We start from the raw sequence: 18365 nt of genomic DNA, 5'->3' as shown, positions 1-18365 counted from the left end.
TAGTTAGAACACAGGTGCAAAAAAGAATAAATTTTACACAACTCAACAAATTTCGCACAAAATTTCCAACCAGCTTACACCGGTAAATATGTATATATATATTCACTATATACATTAAAGAATACATAGGAAATATGAACCATATTATCATTAAATTATATGACCATAACATAGAAGGCAAAACTATTATAAACTATACCCGAGTCTGCAACTCTGATAACAGTTTCTGCATACTCTCCAGTTTCTGGGCAAGTTGTTCTACACTATCAAGGTGTTGTTTGGAAGATTCAGAACTGCTTAATTCCGCCACGAGGGCTGCACAATTTGATTGTGAATCTAATAATGCAGCCTCGAGTGAAGTTAATGTTGGATCAGGTGAAGAAGGTTGTTGGTTAGTTGGAGCCAAAAGTGAAGAGGGAATCAAACCGTTACTATCTTTGCGTGAGAAGATATTTTCAAACCCTTCACTTCCTGCAAATTTCAAAATTTTCAGTTGTATGAGTTCTACATAGAATAATCATTTTGACACACAGCGTTTACTGATTATCAAGTTTTTAACTTAAGATCAGATGTAAGTACTTTTAATCAACACGATTCAAGAAATATGTTACATGAAAAGAAACGAAAATGATAATAATAATAATAATAGTAATTACCGAGGTTGCTTAGTTGATTCATTGCTGTCTGACCAACTGAGCCTTCCAGCTTTAACACACGCAAAACACCAGCAGTTATTCGCCCCATGGAATCCACTTCGGACTTGCATAATTGAGCAACATGTTGTAGTTCATCCTTGGTTACAACTGCTTCAACCTACATGGTACCAATATTATTATAAAACCGACCATGTTTCTAACTCTAAATGAGTAAAAATGATCATAAAAGCAGGCTAAGATGTCATTACCGGTTGCTTCACAGAAAACTTTAAACTTTCAACTACCCATTTGATCGCGCCGTTGGCACCATCATCTTCATTTAATACTATGTCGGCTTCAAGATCAACCCCACCATGTGACTCTACAGTTTGCTTGTGCCCGTTTGAGGTTGCAGTTACTTTTTGGATCTGGGGTTTTAATGTCTTCAAGCCTTCAACACCAACCTACAAGAACATAAAAGTAAAGTAAGAATGATGAAGTGTTGCTGGTGCTGATGTGGCTTTAATATTAATGATGCGTCACTGGCTCACTGGTGATGATGTGACTTTAAAGAGGCGTGTAAAAACCACCTATCAAAGCTAGTTACCTTAAATAATTTCTTATTAGAGATTTAACGGTTCATCTATGTAGTTTTATGTATTTTTTAGCATGTATAAAAGCATTTTATAAACACTATAATATATTAATATTCATGAATAAAGTTCTAAACAAAGTTAAATACAAGTAATGAAGAAAATGCTCACCGTTACTGATTCAACAGGATACTTCAATGCTCCAGGCAATATCTTTTTGTTATTGACCGAGTGTTTTTTGCTGCTGTTTGCTTTGGCTTTGAAACTGTCAAAAGTTGTGTGCCAGCAACTTTCTTCTCGATAAGAATCTTCTGAATTATAGAACCGCCATTTTTCTGCCATGTCAGCACCCTCCAATGCAAATAACCAGTTGTTTAATTCTAGTGATACGTCCACATCATCCGGTGGACCCAATTGCAAGTAACCACTATTCTTATCTTCCTCTATGCTTTCACCTGAACAAAATAAATGAAAAATATTGTAAAGAGTATTCTTCTCTAACAAATTAATTAGATGAATGCATCAAAACCAAAACCAGAAGGGGGAAAACGGGTGGGCCATGTGACAGATCAAAAATGGGTCAACTTTTTTTTAGTTTTAAAGGATATAGTATTACTATTACAATAATAATCTACGTCTTTGGTTGAGTTTAACCCGTTTGATCCTTCTCGTTTTAGCTTTATATTTTTGTAGGCCCGTTTAAGATAAACACAACTCAAATTAACCCATTCACCAAAGTTAGGGCTGTAAACGAGCCAAGCCAGGTTGGACTCGTGTTCGAACTCAAACCAGCCGGCTGAGCTCCGTTTACTTTAACCAGCTAAAAAGTCGAACTCGAGCTCGGCTCGTAAAAAGCTCGAGCTAGCTCGTTGCTCGTTAATTATTATTATTATTTTAATTTTTTACACAGTTTAATAATAAAAAAATTATAAACAAGAGAACTTATAAAATTTTTTACCCAAACTTAAATCGATCTATTAATAAATCAAAGGGTCAAAACTGCCACCAATAGTGAGAAACTTAATTTTACTATCTAGCAGAGGAGAACCTTTGAAAAGCTTTGAAAACGGGCCAGATGATAAATGCTCCAAGCCCTTAGAAAGCCCAACCCCTGGCCCACCATCTGGGCCCAGAATTCCAAAACGGTGAAGCAAAGCTTCAGCATAGTTCATTCCACCTGCCAGACGTACACCCGCTACACATGCCGACACACTCAAACTATGACACTCGGTATCCCGTGCATTATAAGGAATAACATGCACCATACGTAAATCCAAAAATGGAATCTTCCTTCCATTTTGCACCCAAAATACAGCTCTCAGTTTACCATTTGCATTTATCGAGTTACCCTCAGTTTCTGTACAGTCCACCTGGACCCGGTCCCACCTTAAATTTGATGAAATAGCCATGGCCCCACCCAAGGTCCTATGAGTAACTTCCATGAACAAATCATCACCAACAAACTGAACCAAAGGCATTCCTTGAATATCCAAATTAGAAGTTTCTAGAAACGTTAGCTTTAGATCCTTAACCGATAAGCTAACAGCCGTATCACCAGGAACCTTTTCAATCAAACTTCCATCCGACAACTCACGTTTAATCGACTTTTTTCGTTTATCTTTTCCCACCATCGCCATTTTCTCGCTGACTGTACCAAAATACGTATAAAGATCCAACACAAAGAATAATTGTTCAACCGAGGTGTTTGAGAGATACTGTTCACACGCAACTCCAACCCTAACAACACCTCCGGGTGGAGGTACGTCCGTTAATGGGCTTCCGTCTGCGGTTACCATTGCCACCTGGACACAAACGCCATTCATCTCTACACACCTCCATAAGTCTGAAGAGTGTGAGCGGGACCCGTTAACTTTTTTAGAACTATTATTATCATTTTGTGTTTCTAAAGACATGTTTATAAGCGAAGCACCACTTGTCCATTTCTTTTGACTGGAGTCAATGGGTTGACCTTTCCATAAACAGAAGCATGCGGGATCTTTTTCAAGATTGAGTAGTTTGAGGCGTAGGGAAGGGGAATCTTGAAAGTATAGGTTTTCAATATGAAGCCTTGCTCCAGTGAAGGAGCTCTCGTTGACCAGTGGAACAGTGATGTCTAATCCTTTGACTTTGAAGTCAAGTGAGTTGACCGAGAAGTCGGGTGAAATGTCACCATTGTTGACCAAAATTCCATCAGCTAATAAGGATGATATTCTTAGACAAGAATCTTCTTGAAGATGTATCTGGAAATGAATGATGGCGTTTCAAAACCGTGAAGCTGATCCGTGCCGAAAATTCAAACCGAAACAGAACTGATGATTTGGTTTTATGTGTTTGTAAAAACCAAATTTTCAGTTTGGTTTTGCACGTGATTGAAACCGAATCGAACCAAATGTATGAATTTTCATTTTTCATTTTAAATAATAAGTGAGTTAAAAAAATTAATAAATAGTGTAACCAAAATATTTTAGCCCAAATATAGAATAACCAATTAGTCATTAAATAACAAAAGCATTTATACCCAAATTCATTATTTTGGGCCAATGTTTTTCGGCCCAAAATTATCAATCCCAAATGGTAAAACCGAAATTAACGGTTTTTAAAAACTCAAAATCCAATTTTTCGGTTTGCGCTCAAAACCGATCCATGAACACTCCTACCTTTTTCTCATTTCTCTTATAATTTTTATGAATAATACCGTTAATTACAAAAACAAAATTATTGGAGTAAGAATCTATGTGTTTAATTGTTTAAATAAAAATGAGTTAATAGGTATTATCCGTTAGAAATAGACTTTGAACAATTTAATCACAAAAACAAAATTATTGGAGTAAGAATCTATGTGTTTAATTGTTTAAATAAAAATGAGTTAATAGGTATTATGCGTTAGAAATAGACTTTGAACAATTTAATCACCCTTTCACTAACTTGAGATAAAACACAGCCCAGGTTGACTCACTCCTAAATCCTAACTAAGTGACTTAAAGTTGTCATCTTTAAATTTAATATAACTATTTAAAATGCAGTACCATAAGAGGCTGGCAGTCGATGACAGCTTGCGAAGAGAAGGATGGAGGGTTAGGTGAGGGAATAAACTGGAGACTATGGAGGGATATGAGTGGAGCATGGTCATTTACTTTCCATTGCTGATCCCCTAAAGGATATATTGGAGGACAGAAATCTTTTCCTGAAAAAAAATATATTAATTGAATAAATAGATCTAATAACAAGCTATAAAGGTTTTGCATATTAATAGCTTATAAAATTTTGGAATTAAATTATTACCAAAATCTGGGATGTGAAGTGGCTCATCTGTAGTATCCTGCATTGATGGTTGCACTAATGCACATGGTGGGCTAGAGAAAGTGTCCCTGAATTTTATAAGCACTAAGTACCATTATAAAGCTGATACATTGATAAGAATATAAATAACTAATGCAAAACAAAACATAGTACATATAGATATATGCACACACACAAACATGTATATAGGGGAGGGCTCATGAGAGAAACACAAAGTTATGAGCAAACCAACAAATAATTTTTTTTTCTTTTCATTTTTTTAATTAAAAGGTTATTATTGTAAAAAATATGTAGCCCACGAAGTTACATATATGTATTTCATACGATACAAGGTACATATATGTAAGCTTACGACTTACGAGTTACATATATGTAACTCGCTAACTACATACAATTTTTTTTATTTTTAATTATTTTGCAAAGATTAATAAGATACAAAAAAGGGGAAAAATGTTTTAAAAGTGGTTTTCTCATATTTTTCTCATGATCCTTCTCTCTCCCACTCTCTACACACACACACACAGATATACAATATGTATATGGCAATTTTGCCACCTGTAGCGCAAATATGCAAAAGTTGCATAAAATCTGAAAGAACCACTAAATTCCTGGTAGAAATTAACATCATATGGCATGTGAATGTAAATTATAAATGTAAAAGATATAAGTGAAGGCAGCATACCGCAAAAACAGACCACCTATCATCACCCGAGTTAAGCATTTGGTGATTTCTCCATCAGAAAGACTTGCCTGCAAAGGCCAAATTAAATCATCATTTGAATCTAAAAGAAAATATTTATTCCCACCTATAAACAAGCTAAAAAGGCTAGGCAATCTATGAGGGATATAAAATTATAAACAAACAGCAATAAACACAGTCTTTTTTATTGTCATTGGGACCTACCCGAGAAAAGAAAAGTGACTGCATCAAAAGTTCTAACCGGAAATCTGCAATTGTAATTAGAATCATTAGCAGCCATTGATTGTTATATACGCCTCTTCTGTTTCAAATTTTGAACTAGAATTAATTATATTAGAAGTAGCAATTTAACCTATTTACTTATTCATGGGTTGGTTTGGGTTGCGTGCGATTTCTGAGTACTCAAGTGGATAATAAAGCCAAAAAAAACTGGTCAAATGAAAGGGGAGTCACCCAATGTGTATTTTTAATGCATAAAGCCTCTTTATATCATACTTGACACTCTATAAGGAACTTAGGAAAGAATTGTTAAAAACGTCAAAAAGTAGTAAGGTCAACACAACTCGCTTTGACTCAAACACGCTTTGACCCATTACCCAAGCGATCAATCTGCCCATTTGCCACCTCTATTATATCCATCCAAAGGATGATTAAAAGCCTCACTATTTCTATACAACTATATATAACTGTCTGTGATAGAAAAGAAAAAAAAATCCTCAAACCAAAAGAAGGGTTACATATTATGTAAGAAGTCACAAACCAGTATCCTTAATGCAAAAAAATATATGGTCCACCATAATAGAGACCAGTGTACGCCCTGCAGCTTCTGCTGATCGCTGCCAAAAGAGTGAGTTGCTTATAGCCGTCAGATATAATAGTGCTCCAAAACAATTTTAAAACTAAGTGACGATAATAATAAAAGAAATCAAACCTCTTGAGCATTTGGATTCACATCTCCTCTATTTAAACAGACATACAATCCCGTAAAGAAGCGAAGAAGAGCTCGTAATCCTGCTCATAGACTCATAGTAGATTATTGTAATGCAAAAGCTTCAGAACACAGTAACTAATTTACAAGCAGAATCAAGAAACCATATGCTGACCTGGCTCACTCAAAGCTGGGCACACTGCTTCAGTAATATGTAATTGGAGTTCCAAACCTAATGGACTATTAAGCTCTGTTCTTTGTATGGTAATCTGATTATATAACATGCAATTAAGATAAACAGTAGGTAACACTAAAGTTGAAAGATAACTAAGAACATTAAGTTTGTATTACATAAGCTTCTCCAGATATTCCTTCAAGAAACCGCTCCCCACCAAAAAATACTCGCTTAGCACCGTCATCATCCTTAAACGCGCCTTCAGCAAATGCTGCAAACATATCAGGATGAGGCAAGAGGTCAATTGATAGATGCTCCCATTCAAGCTTCTGGTGACCAAAAAAGTAAGTATCAGTAACATATAATAAAGATAAAACCATCTTGAAAAGAAGATAACAATGGAATTTACTTTGAAAACGTAGATAAAATTCTTGTCATTGGAGAAGTCCCTGGCTTCCTTAAGGTTTACAACCTGCAACAAGTGACCTCCAGTTAGTAATTTGATGTATAAAAGCAATAGACCTAAAATAAAATAAAGATAAAATTACTAATACTGTGTACAGGTTTATAAGGTAACCTGCCAGTTCTCATTTGTAGTATAAAGCAAGAGATTGCGAATAGTAATGGATGCCATTGGTGATGCCCTGTAAGCAAAAAAACATAAATTCATGATGATTTGTTAGGGTGTTTGGGATTGTGTTTTGCTGAGGATTATCTAATTAGTGTACATAAATTTTGTAAGGATGTATTAAGGGCCAAGATTGACAAAAATCAAGATGCTAAAGGAAATGTGAATGAGTTGAATGTACCCAAAACGTACCAAGTTGCTCCTCCACGACGTCTAGCACCTCCATGGGTCTCGAGTAAAAGATTAACAGTTCGTACCTCCAATGTCATTCCATCTGCAATCTGATGAAATTAAAAATTTTCAGCGGTGGAATCCACAAAAGTCTTAAAACAATAGTTAAAAGCTATCATTAAAGCAATTAATTGTGGTGACTAGCCAAGGATCCACACAATGAAATCCCGCTTGCAAGTCGCAACTATCAAAAAACTCATAAACCGTAGTCCATAAATGCTGTATACCTAGTTCTAATCATGAAAAACTAGCAGAAAATGAAAAGAGAATGTGACTTCAATACCACAGCAATAAAGTGCACAGATACACACAAAATCCACTACTGGCCAGAAGAAAGTAGCATCCTACGACAATGAGCTCCGCAAAGTGCAAACGAACCACCCAAACACTTAAACCAAAACATCCTTTACTATGCTAGAGACTAGAAATGTAAGTTTCATGAAACAGTGGTTGTAAGCTTCTATCAACAGAATTTTAATAGTAACATTCTCAACATTAACTATTTTGTGCAGCTTCATGCAACTTAAAAAACACTATTTTTTTCTCTTACTTGTGGTCAGTTAACTTCTATGCAAGCCTTTGCTTGAGCTACAATTAAGAATGTCTGACAGAAAAAGACAATTGGCCAGCAACCACATTAAAAGCCCAAAAGAGCTACATAGAAAGAGACTAACCTTGTCAGCAAATCCATATCCACTGCCTTTTGAAGGACTAGATGGCGTTTGTGCACTTCAAGATATAAACATTGAGAATATTAAATTAGGAAAATGATATTGCTGCTCTAATTGCTCTACTTACCACTAAAATCAAATTAACCATTACCTCCCTGTACTCGCATATGCATCCAAATCATCATTTTCCTCCAATACCAAATCAAGCTTATCGATTTGCACAACAATTGGCTCTACTTGAACATTGCTGAAATAAGGGAGCTTGAAAACACAGCAATCATACTTTAGTTAGATGCATGTATGTGCGTATATAAACAAGATCTAGCAAGTTATATTTGTTATTTATTAAATTTAACTTGAACAGCAGGGTACGTACTATAATCTCTAACTTCCCGACTTTAGCAGTTGTCACATTCAACGCAGGAGGCAATCCGAGACTTGCGTGCAAAGCATCGCCGTTTATATCTACCAAAATCAAATCCATCACTTCAGTTATACATATTTTTGCATCGATAGCACCAAAATTAGTAACAGAATATCCAATCACTGAATCAAAGTACTAAAACCACTAATCCAATACAGAATTCTAGAATCAAAGCATCAAAAGTTCAGAGCAATCAATACAAATTTTGCACATTTGCTTCATAAAATGCTAACCTAAATTGAAGAGCTGACAAAATCGAATCAGTCACTTCAATCACACCGAATCATTGCATCTAAAGCACCAAAACGAGTAACAGAAAACCGAATTCATGTTACGAAGTACTAAACCTACAAATATACACAATACACTACTAGTCTAATACATAATTCTCAGATGGAAGCAGCAAAAGCTAAAAATTAACAACACAACTTGGGCACATTTGCATCCAAATCAAGCAAAGTTGACATATTGCTAACCTAAACTGAAGAGCTGAAAAAATCAAATCTGTCAATCTAATGCACCAATACCGAATAATGCTAACCTAAGTTGAAGAATCAGCTGTGTCACGCCAATTATACAATACTAATCCGATACAGAATTCTTGAATCAAAGCATCAAAAGTTCAAAATTACCAAATACAACTTTTACACATTTGAGTCTAAATGAAGCAAGTTGATAAAATGCTAACCTATATTGGAGAGTTGACAAAATCAACTCCGTCACTTCAATTATACAGAACTACTGCCTCTAAATCACCAAAACTAGTAACAGAGTACCGAATCCATGGATATAAGTATCTTCAATGCTATATGCGTCCTTAGACGGCCTTAACTGCCAAGTCATCTGCCACATAATATCCTTATAATTTCTTAAAACCTCAAGTTCAGCTCCAACCCTACAAATATCCTTACCCTCTTTAATTTCCACCTCATCGCCTACCCATTACATATAATATTTATGTAAATTTTTTTACTACTTTGGGTCCATCTCATCACATGAACCGAGGCAAACCCATGCCTTTGTGTAAGGGCACCTCACCTAGGCTTCTATACTCTCCAATCGTAAGGGCCTCCAAGGTTGATCTCCAAAGGCCCATTGAAGTTAGTCTAATCCTACTAATCTCGGATCAAAGCATAAAAATTTCAAAATTAACAATACAACTTTTGCAAATTTGCGCTCAAATCAAGGAAGCTGATAAAATGCTAACCTAAATCGGCAAACTAACAAAATCAACCCCGTCACTTCAATTATACAAAATTATATACCGAATTCATAAATCGAAGTACTAAACCCATTAATCACAACTAATCCAATACATAATTCTCAAATCGAAGCATCAAAAGCTCAAAACAATCACTACAACTTTAGCACATATGCTTCCAAATCTAGCAAGTGAATAAAATGTAAACCTAAATCGGTGAGCTAACAAAATCAACTCCGTCACTTCAATTATACAAAATTATACACCACATTCATGAATCAAAGTACTGAAACTACAAATCACTACTAATCCAATACATAATTCTCAAATCGAATCATCAAAAATTCAAAAGTATCAATAAAACTTTAGCACATTAGCTGATAAAAACATAAAATGTAAACCTAAATCGGCAAGCTAACAAAATCAACTCCATCACTTCAATTATACAAAATTATACACCGAATTCATGGATCGAAATACTAAACCTACTAATCTCTATCAATTTAATACATAATTCTCGAATCAAATCATCAAAAGCTCAAAACTATCACTACAATTTTAGCACATTTGCTTCCAAATCAAGCAAGTTAATAAAATGTTAACCTAAATCGGTCCGTCACTTCAATTATACAAAATTATATACCGAATTCACGGATCTAAGTACTAAACCTACAAATCACTACTAATCCGATACATAATTCTGGAATCGAAGCCTCAAAAGCTCAAAACTATCAATAAACCTGTACACATTTGCATCGAAAAGAAGAGAATTAATAATAAAATGTAAAAAATGACCTAAATTGGAGAGCTGAACGGTGCGTCCTTGTAACTTGAACTGATCTCTGGTGAATGATTTGAGCCAGTACTTGAGCGTATACTCCAGTGCTCGAGCCAGTATCGACTCCATAACCGGAGATATGGTTGAATTGGATATTATTGTTAATAATTTGTGATGGAATGAATTGAGAATGAATGGTTTGGTGGTTGGGATCTCGGGTGTGTCGTCAGTTGGATTTGAGATTTTGATCTTTTGACTGTCAAGATATTATTTTATTATGAGTATGATCCGGCTGGCTGCGTCTTTCAAAAGTAAAAGTGATTCCTTTTATACTGCCTTTCTTTACATAAATTACTAAAAAAATAAAAGCTACAATTTGTTTCTTTATTTTATTTTAAACAATATTTCCAATTCTTTCTTTTTTCCGATGTCTCTTTCAAATGATCACAATATATACTAATTTATTATTACCCAAGCTCAATCATAGAATAATGGTGTTCTTATTTCGGAAAAAAAGCCCTATGTCAATACGCTTATCAGACCCTGTGATGCAGTTAGACTAGCTGTTGCGGGTTGTATGGGGGCTTTAAAAGAGGCGTTATACATCGGTCTCAATCTCTAGGCTCTACCGATTTTATTTATGTTCGTGAACCGTTCGGGAACACGTTAATTTCCTTAATGAACGAACACAAACATAAAATCTTGTTCGGTAAGTGTTCGTGAACCGTTTGTGAACACATTATTTTCTTAACGAACAAACATGAACAAGACCTTGCTCGTGTTCGTTCGGTTCGTTTACATGATATATGTGTGTATATAATGAGACGATAAGGGGGTTTTATGGATGAGGACTTTAAAACCACGTTTTCTACGTGATGGTGATGTGAATGGACGGTAAAACCCCTCCCTAGTCTTATAATTTGTTTAGACTTATATAAACATAAATATTCATGTAACATATCTTATATTTTTACACACTGTATCATATTTACCATATTAAAGTATGAAGGAGTAAACTTTTTCATTTAGATAGATTTTAGTGTCAAATCAAGTTCTTTTAAGGATTTGACATAGGTCGTGTCTAGACTTTTGTATATATAAAAAGGAAAATAGAAACAATAGGAAAGCGTTTTTACATCTGTCGATGGTCACTTGTTTTTCTAGTTTAATAACTTTGTTTAAAAGTATGATTTATTAACCCACTTTGCAAGTCACAACGCATTTTCTATGCAAACCTTTATTTGAATATTAATGTCTCTAGTTCCCTCTTAGTATCTCGTGCAACCACTTTATTTTATTCTACGTTTACTCAACATCTTGACAGAAAAAAAGCTTTATCATAAAATACTTCATTATTCCAATGTATTGTTTCTTTATTTTTTTTACTGTCTTTTTTTGCCCTTTCAAATATGTACTTAGTTATGATATCAGATTTTAATAAGGTGAATGACACAAAAAGTGAACAAGTTGTAACTAGTTTCATAATTTGCCTTTGCCAATGTTTATGTGGTGCGGAAAGCCTAGAGTCGGGTCGATAATATATTTCTATAGTCACTTTGGTGCAAGATTCACATATTTTAGGTTGAGACAACATGTACCATGGCTATGCGTACATATTGCAAGATTTGTACGTAAACCAACTACATCAATGCCTTTGCCCACTAGCCGCCATATATTACATATAGCGCGTGAACTTGTTTGATACTTCTGTCATAAAATATGCTTTAGCCCGAGCCAATTTTTGCCAAAAGCCATTTCAACCGAACCAAATTGATATCTTTTAATAATAATTGTTTTAACTCATTAGTTGTCTGACTGTTTGATTCTTAAACGTAACCATAGAAAGTTTTTTTCTTATCAAATATTACCATGGTATTCTCTCGTTGAAGATTATTGGGAAAAGCATGTCTACCGCTGGTTGCTACCCTACCGACTAGTTACTGATTAATCGTTATTTTGTATATGTATAATTGGAAAATTACATATAAATTCCAATCCAATGAATCCCGACTAATCCTTATTAATTGCTAGTCCTTATCCTACTGTACGACTAGCGACTAACGAGTTCTACGATACTGCTAAGTGCTAACGCGTATCCTCAAAGCATAGTTATAATTTATGAAGGTTGAAATCTAACGTCCATCCCTAAAGGACCACTATTTGAAAATGACATCGACTCAAAATTGTCCATTATGGCCCAATTACAAAATCCACGGTCCAGTCCAAAAAGCCATCTTCAAACACATACTGCAGTTTTTGTAACGGTAATCGGTGAGGCGCGCAAGTTGTAATGCTTGCTATGAACGCCAGTTCAGTCTCGCGATGCAACAAGTAACGGTGCACTTTTATTATTTCGTTTTCGGTTATTGTATTTTGTTAAATGTTAATTGATATTCAAAACCATAATTTAAATCTCAATATGTAGAATGCAACTTGTGACTACAACATAGTCTAAAGGAAAAAAGAAACATCAATACAAATAAAATACAATACAATAAACATGTCACATCTTATAATGTGAGATGCAACTTGTGATTAGGACATGTGAAAACTTGGGTACGGAAACCAGATAGTATTCATTAAGCATTACAAAATGTGTTATTCTACATATACTTGGGAAAATTAAGATTAGGAAGATCGAATTTGGGCATAATGTGCACTAAATCTAAAAATGCCCCGTATTCATATACAGCAATATCAAGTCCTCAAATTCACGAAAGTTAGTAATTTTAAAAAGTTACCTAAACCACCCCAATCTTGCTACATGTAAGATAGTACCGATATTGTTTTCTCAATTCAAATACTAAACATAATTATTGTTATACGAAGAATGAGACTCGCAAGAAACGATAGTAATCATATTCTAGCAGGCTGTTGGTCTACCAAACTGAAGTATAAGGCAAGTCCACTAGTAATGTTTTGTAAATAATACAAAATCAATGCCAACATCACAAAATTAAAGGGAAATGAAAACAAAATTATGTTTTATATTTTCTCTTCCTTGAGCAGTTCTCCCTAGGGTATGCTTGAAAATATTGTCGAAACTTGTTCATAACATCATCATCCTCCCATATTAAACTGTTCCACCACTTGATCTCACCTCTAATCTCTTTCAAACTGGATAAATTAGAGTTTGAAAGTGGAAGTTCCTTCAACTCGGGACAACAAGAAACTTCAATCCTCTGCAACACGGGACAAACTGATGTACCAACGCAGATTGACCTCAAACTGACAATGTTGTTCATCTCTAACACCTTCAACTTAGGAAGAGTTTCTTCATGCTCCCCTGAATCAATGATGTAAGACATGTTATCACAACCGCTTACCTTAATTTCTTCAAGGTTCTTAACATGACGAAGCATTGCATAAGATACCACTCCTTTTAACATTGGACAATCCGATACTTGAATTGTCTTCAGATTTTTAAGGCATTTTCCTCTTGGTATTATCCCCTCAACAATAGTCTCTAAACTCTTCAAGCGGTTGAGAACCAAGTGCTGTAAATTTGGAAACATTTCCCGAGAACTTCTTTCCTTGCTAATTAAATGTGTTACATCATCACATTTCGATAAATTTAGCGATATCAACGATGATAGGTGAAGCCAGTGTCTTTGGGTCATGCCTACACATGTTAACATATCCAGATAACTTGTGTTGTATAAAAGATCATGAAGGTCTTCTTGCAAGAGATTAACACCTCTAAGACCCAATCGTTTTTCATTGCGTTTGGCAACATAACCGTTTGGACCATGGGCCCATGGAGTAATCTGGATATTAAATTTTGATAACTTCATGATCCAAGCAGATGCATGTGCCAGACAGTCAACTGAGTCCAGCCTTATTTGAAGGCCCGAGAGTCGATCCAATGATAATAACTCCTCAAATGTTGCTCTTTGGGGAGCAATTGCACGACCCATCTTCGGATTCCAATTGAAAGCACTACATGACATATTTAGAGTCTCGAGACTTGATAATCCTGATATGCTTCCGGCTATTATTTCCTCTAAAAAGTGTGTGCATGATAAATCTAATTCTTTTAAACTATTTAAACTTCCAAACCCTTCAGGAAGAGCTTTTATTCGGTTTTTAGAAAGGTCAAGAACTAATAGTTTACCAAGAGACTGGAGAGAAGGTAGCGTTTCAATAAAACAGTCTCTTAGAAAGAGAGCACGCAATTCACTCAAGCAAATAAAAGATGAGGGCAAAGACGTAATTCGAGTGTTGCTTAAATTCAATACTCTTAAAGACTTAAGATTATGGAAAAACTCATCTGGGATTTTCACTATAGGGTTATCTTGGAGAAGCAGGACAGTTAGCTGAGAACATAAAGGATATAGTGGCAACTTTTTAATCTTGCAACATACGAAAGACGCTCTTCTAGAAGACTCATTTGGCATCTGATAGAAAGGAAGACTGGATTGAGAGTGAAATCCAAACGGTTCTTCATTTCGAGACAAACGTATAGCTAAATCACGAAAAATGTCATGCATTTTCACGATTCCTTCTGCTACATCTTGATCTAGTAGGCACAAGTCCTTCAGACGTTCAGTTAAACCAAACCCATCATTAAAAGTTTCCGCTACGGTTTGGTTCTCATTGAGTAAACCATCAGAAACCCAACATTGGATTAGTTCATTAACATCTATTGAATAGCTTGCCGGGTATAAAGAACAAAACAAAAAGCATTGCTTCAGAATCTTACTTGGCAAGGAATAATAACTTGTAGCTAGAGTCCCAAATATCTCTTTCTCGATGTTCACGAACAAGGGTGAAGAGCACCGCCACCTAAGACATGCATTTTCCCACAACTCAACTTGTGGTATGTCCCTCATTGAGTTTCCAACAGTCTTGATTGGTAATGGCAGCCCATGGAAACTTGCAGCAATTTTCCTTGCTGGAGATTCTATCCCGTCGCTAGATAGTACCGATCCGACACTTTGAACAAAAAGATCCCAAGAATCTTTGTCATTCATAAGATTTAGCTGAAGAGAAACATCAACAACCATCCGCCTGCACACATCACGAGATCGGGTGGTTAAAAGGACCTTACATCTAGGATCCCTTGGTGGAATTCCCACAGCATCAAGATCAATCTTTTCCCACACATCATCAAGAATCAGCAGGATCTTCCGACTCCATTTCAGTGTTCGAAGAATTCTGTTAGCTGTATGCTGATCGGTGTCTCCATCTTCGACTTTTAAATGGATTCTGTTGGCAATCTGAGACTGAATTGTTCTAACATCAAACCATCTGGACACTTGAACCCAAATGACGATATCAAAACACGTTGTCGTGGAAACTCGCAACTTATTGTTCAAGTTCTTGACCAAAGTTGTCTTCCCTATGCCACCCATCCCCCAGACAGCGATCCTTGTGATATCATCCCGATTCAGTATTTCCAAAAGCCGCTTCATATGGGATGCTGCCCCCTGCCCAACCAGACTCGCAACTGCCATTTCTTGCACTGCTATTATCGGAGAGCTTCTTTCTAGGGCAACTGTGTCAAAATGAGTAGAAATCAGATCTTTCACCAGCTCAAGTTTCTTTGCTACCGTCCAGCATTGGAGGTACTGGTGCATCATCTTATCAGGCATCTCTAGCAGCGGCTTTACATCATCTTCTGCTCGAGAAACACTCTTCAACCATTCGTTTACTTGTGGTTTTGGAGTTTTACCTTCTAGTCTGGCTAAGGAGATATATTCTTCAATTGCCATCTTTTTGCCTCTGAGCTCAACAATCTTTTTCCTGAGTTCAAAAATGTTCTCTTCATACTTGGAAAGAGTCTTAACTCTTGAAAACGTGAACTTAAACATTGTTTTAGCGCCATCGATAACCGCAGACCCTATAGCTTCCATAGTGTGAATGAAACAAGGGATGGAATATTGTTCAAATGCCTATGAATCAGGGCTTAAATAGAAAGTAGACACTCTTCAAATGCCAATGTTCTTTTGTACTGATTCTAATTAATAAAAAAAAAACACATAGTGGCGTTCCATTAATAAGTAATAAAAATTTCTTGGAAGTGACTAATTGAAAGTGCTTTGGAAAATCCGACCAAATTTGTTCTTATTTCATTCAGATGTTTCGTAAATGATTCTAAATAACAAATCTAACTGTTGCTTCTTGAATTCATTTGTCTGAAATGGCGTTGATAGCGTGCCATCAACGTAGCAAAAATTTGCATCAGTTAATTTATTTTTTTTCTTTTTATTTTATTTTTTCTGTACGCCCTGCTTGCGGTGCGCGCATATAATGTATATATGTGTGAACCCACGGGTGGGCAAAAGTGAAATTGCACTAATTTTGACGTTATTTTACTAATTTCGTGAAAATAACGTTAAAAGTGGTGGAAGGTTAATCAGGCATCATGTGGTGGCGTTGATAGCCGAAAGACAAGGGTACATGCACGGATCAGCCGGTGTCCCGATGATTGAGCGTTATGTGCCTTATGTCCAAGGCTTGATGCAAGACTACTATCGAGCCCGGGGTCTCACCGGAAGCAGCCTCTCTATCCCTATAGGGTAGAGGTAAGGCTGTCTACATCTTACCCTCCTCATACCCCACCATAGCTTTGCTATTGATGGAATATACTGAGTACGATGATGATTTTATTTTTTCAGCATATATAACGGGAAAATCAAAGAAATTCAACGGACTAAATAAATCTGTCTAACTTAATTTTATTTTTTCTTTATATATGTGTGTGTGTGTGTAGGGTAAGGATCCTAAAAGAACCCTTTGCAAATTGAGAACTTTGAGAACCATTTTCACTACTAGAAAAATAGGCATTTGCGACCATCTTTTCGGTCGCAAAACGGTCGCATATGCCCTGTTGCGACCATTTTGCAACTAAAAATGCAGTCAGAAAAATCCACGTCGCTAATGCTCTGTTGCGACCATTTTCCGACCGCTGTTTCATTTGCAACCGATGTTGTTGTCGTAAATATTGCGAGCGCTGCTGCGGCAGTTGCGAATTTTGAGAACCGCTGCTGTCGCAAATCTTGCGACCGCCTCGCCACAGTCGCAAATTTTGCTACCACTGTTACCACCATTGTTACAGATTTGCGACTAGCTTTCCGATCGCAAGGCATCCAAAAATTCCTTACAAAAAAATTATAAAATTTATATATACATATATATATTTACATACTAATATACACAAATAAAACTAAAAATTTCTACTATAGATGTTCAATATATCAAATTGTTATTCGAGATTATAAACAATATTTAAAAAAAAAACATTACTCTCGCACTCTTTTGAATTTAGCCAATTGCATTCTTCTATATCCAGTTGCCTTTGTTGATATCCGCGGTTGGACCTGTTAAGATGGAAAGCAATACCTGCCAAACACATACTAAACGTTATAAAATTCTTGTATACCCGTCACTTAGACCACCCTGAAAATTTATAAAGGCTAAATCTTTTTATGTTTTCATTATTATGGCACATGAGATGAATATGGATCTATTATATAAATAAAATCAGAAAATATGTGTGATACTTCAACACTCTGTTCTCTTAAATCTTGATCTTCCCCAGGATAATTATACCTAAAAATATAACATTTTCCACTATATAAAAGAATTAGTGCTAACATTTGAGATAAAAAAATAATAATCAGAATTAAAATCATATAATTTATAAAATAATGTATACATACCTGATCAAATTTACAAGATGGGGTGTCAAACTCCGATTGATGTTTCAACCTGCATTATGACACTATTAGAAGTATGTTGAGTATATACCTCTTCAGGGGACCCACCACCATGATAACCATTTACTGTTTGTCCATGATCAGCCATAGCAAGAAGTATTTTCATGCATACCGCCTTTACCAGACTGGCTATGGGAACAATTTTCAAAGTAGAATGTTGGCATGAAAAAAGGGGTAGGGGTACGACTTATTAAAGTGATGAGGAAACAACCGTCTCCATGTATCATCTCCCATCATCACTACTTGTTAACATTTTAAACAAACTGTAATCCGAATACATATTAATCCATATAAAGAACAAAAACAAAATATCGAGAGAAAATAACATATCTTCAATATGTCGGGTCATGCTCTGTATTTTGTTTCATGTATACATTAAG

The 18365-nt window shown here is 35.6% G+C and overlaps 2 protein-coding genes across 2 annotated transcripts; both read right to left on the bottom strand.

The window, feature by feature from the left end:
- Positions 1–15: 15 nt before the first annotated feature.
- LOC143557875 (uncharacterized) lies at positions 16–10488 on the bottom strand. The gene is made up of 20 exons (XM_077046844.1): positions 10282–10488; positions 8238–8326; positions 8013–8122; positions 7865–7919; positions 7152–7240; positions 6909–6975; positions 6741–6803; positions 6508–6660; positions 6332–6425; positions 6160–6239; positions 5989–6064; positions 5433–5476; positions 5211–5278; positions 4511–4596; positions 4255–4412; positions 2229–3468; positions 1400–1665; positions 905–1099; positions 657–813; positions 16–471 (listed from the first exon to the last, which is right to left on the bottom strand). Exons 1-20 carry the CDS (start codon positions 10391–10393, stop codon positions 194–196), a joined length of 3480 nt encoding a protein of 1159 aa, XP_076902959.1. The 5' UTR covers positions 10394–10488; the 3' UTR covers positions 16–193.
- Positions 10489–13040: 2552 nt separating this feature from the next.
- LOC143557870 (disease resistance protein At4g27190-like) lies at positions 13041–16441 on the bottom strand. Its single transcript, XM_077046839.1, has one exon. It carries the CDS (start codon positions 16117–16119, stop codon positions 13243–13245), a length of 2877 nt encoding a protein of 958 aa, XP_076902954.1. The 5' UTR covers positions 16120–16441; the 3' UTR covers positions 13041–13242.
- Between the last annotated feature and the right edge of the window lie 1924 nt (positions 16442–18365).

Source organism: Bidens hawaiensis, unplaced genomic scaffold, assembly GCF_021521415.1.
Source record: "Bidens hawaiensis isolate Kalapana, Puna unplaced genomic scaffold, B.hawaiensis_p1.1 tig00019208_1, whole genome shotgun sequence".
NCBI lineage: Eukaryota > Viridiplantae > Streptophyta > Magnoliopsida > Asterales > Asteraceae > Bidens > Bidens hawaiensis.
This window is presented reverse-complemented; position numbering and strand designations above follow the sequence as displayed.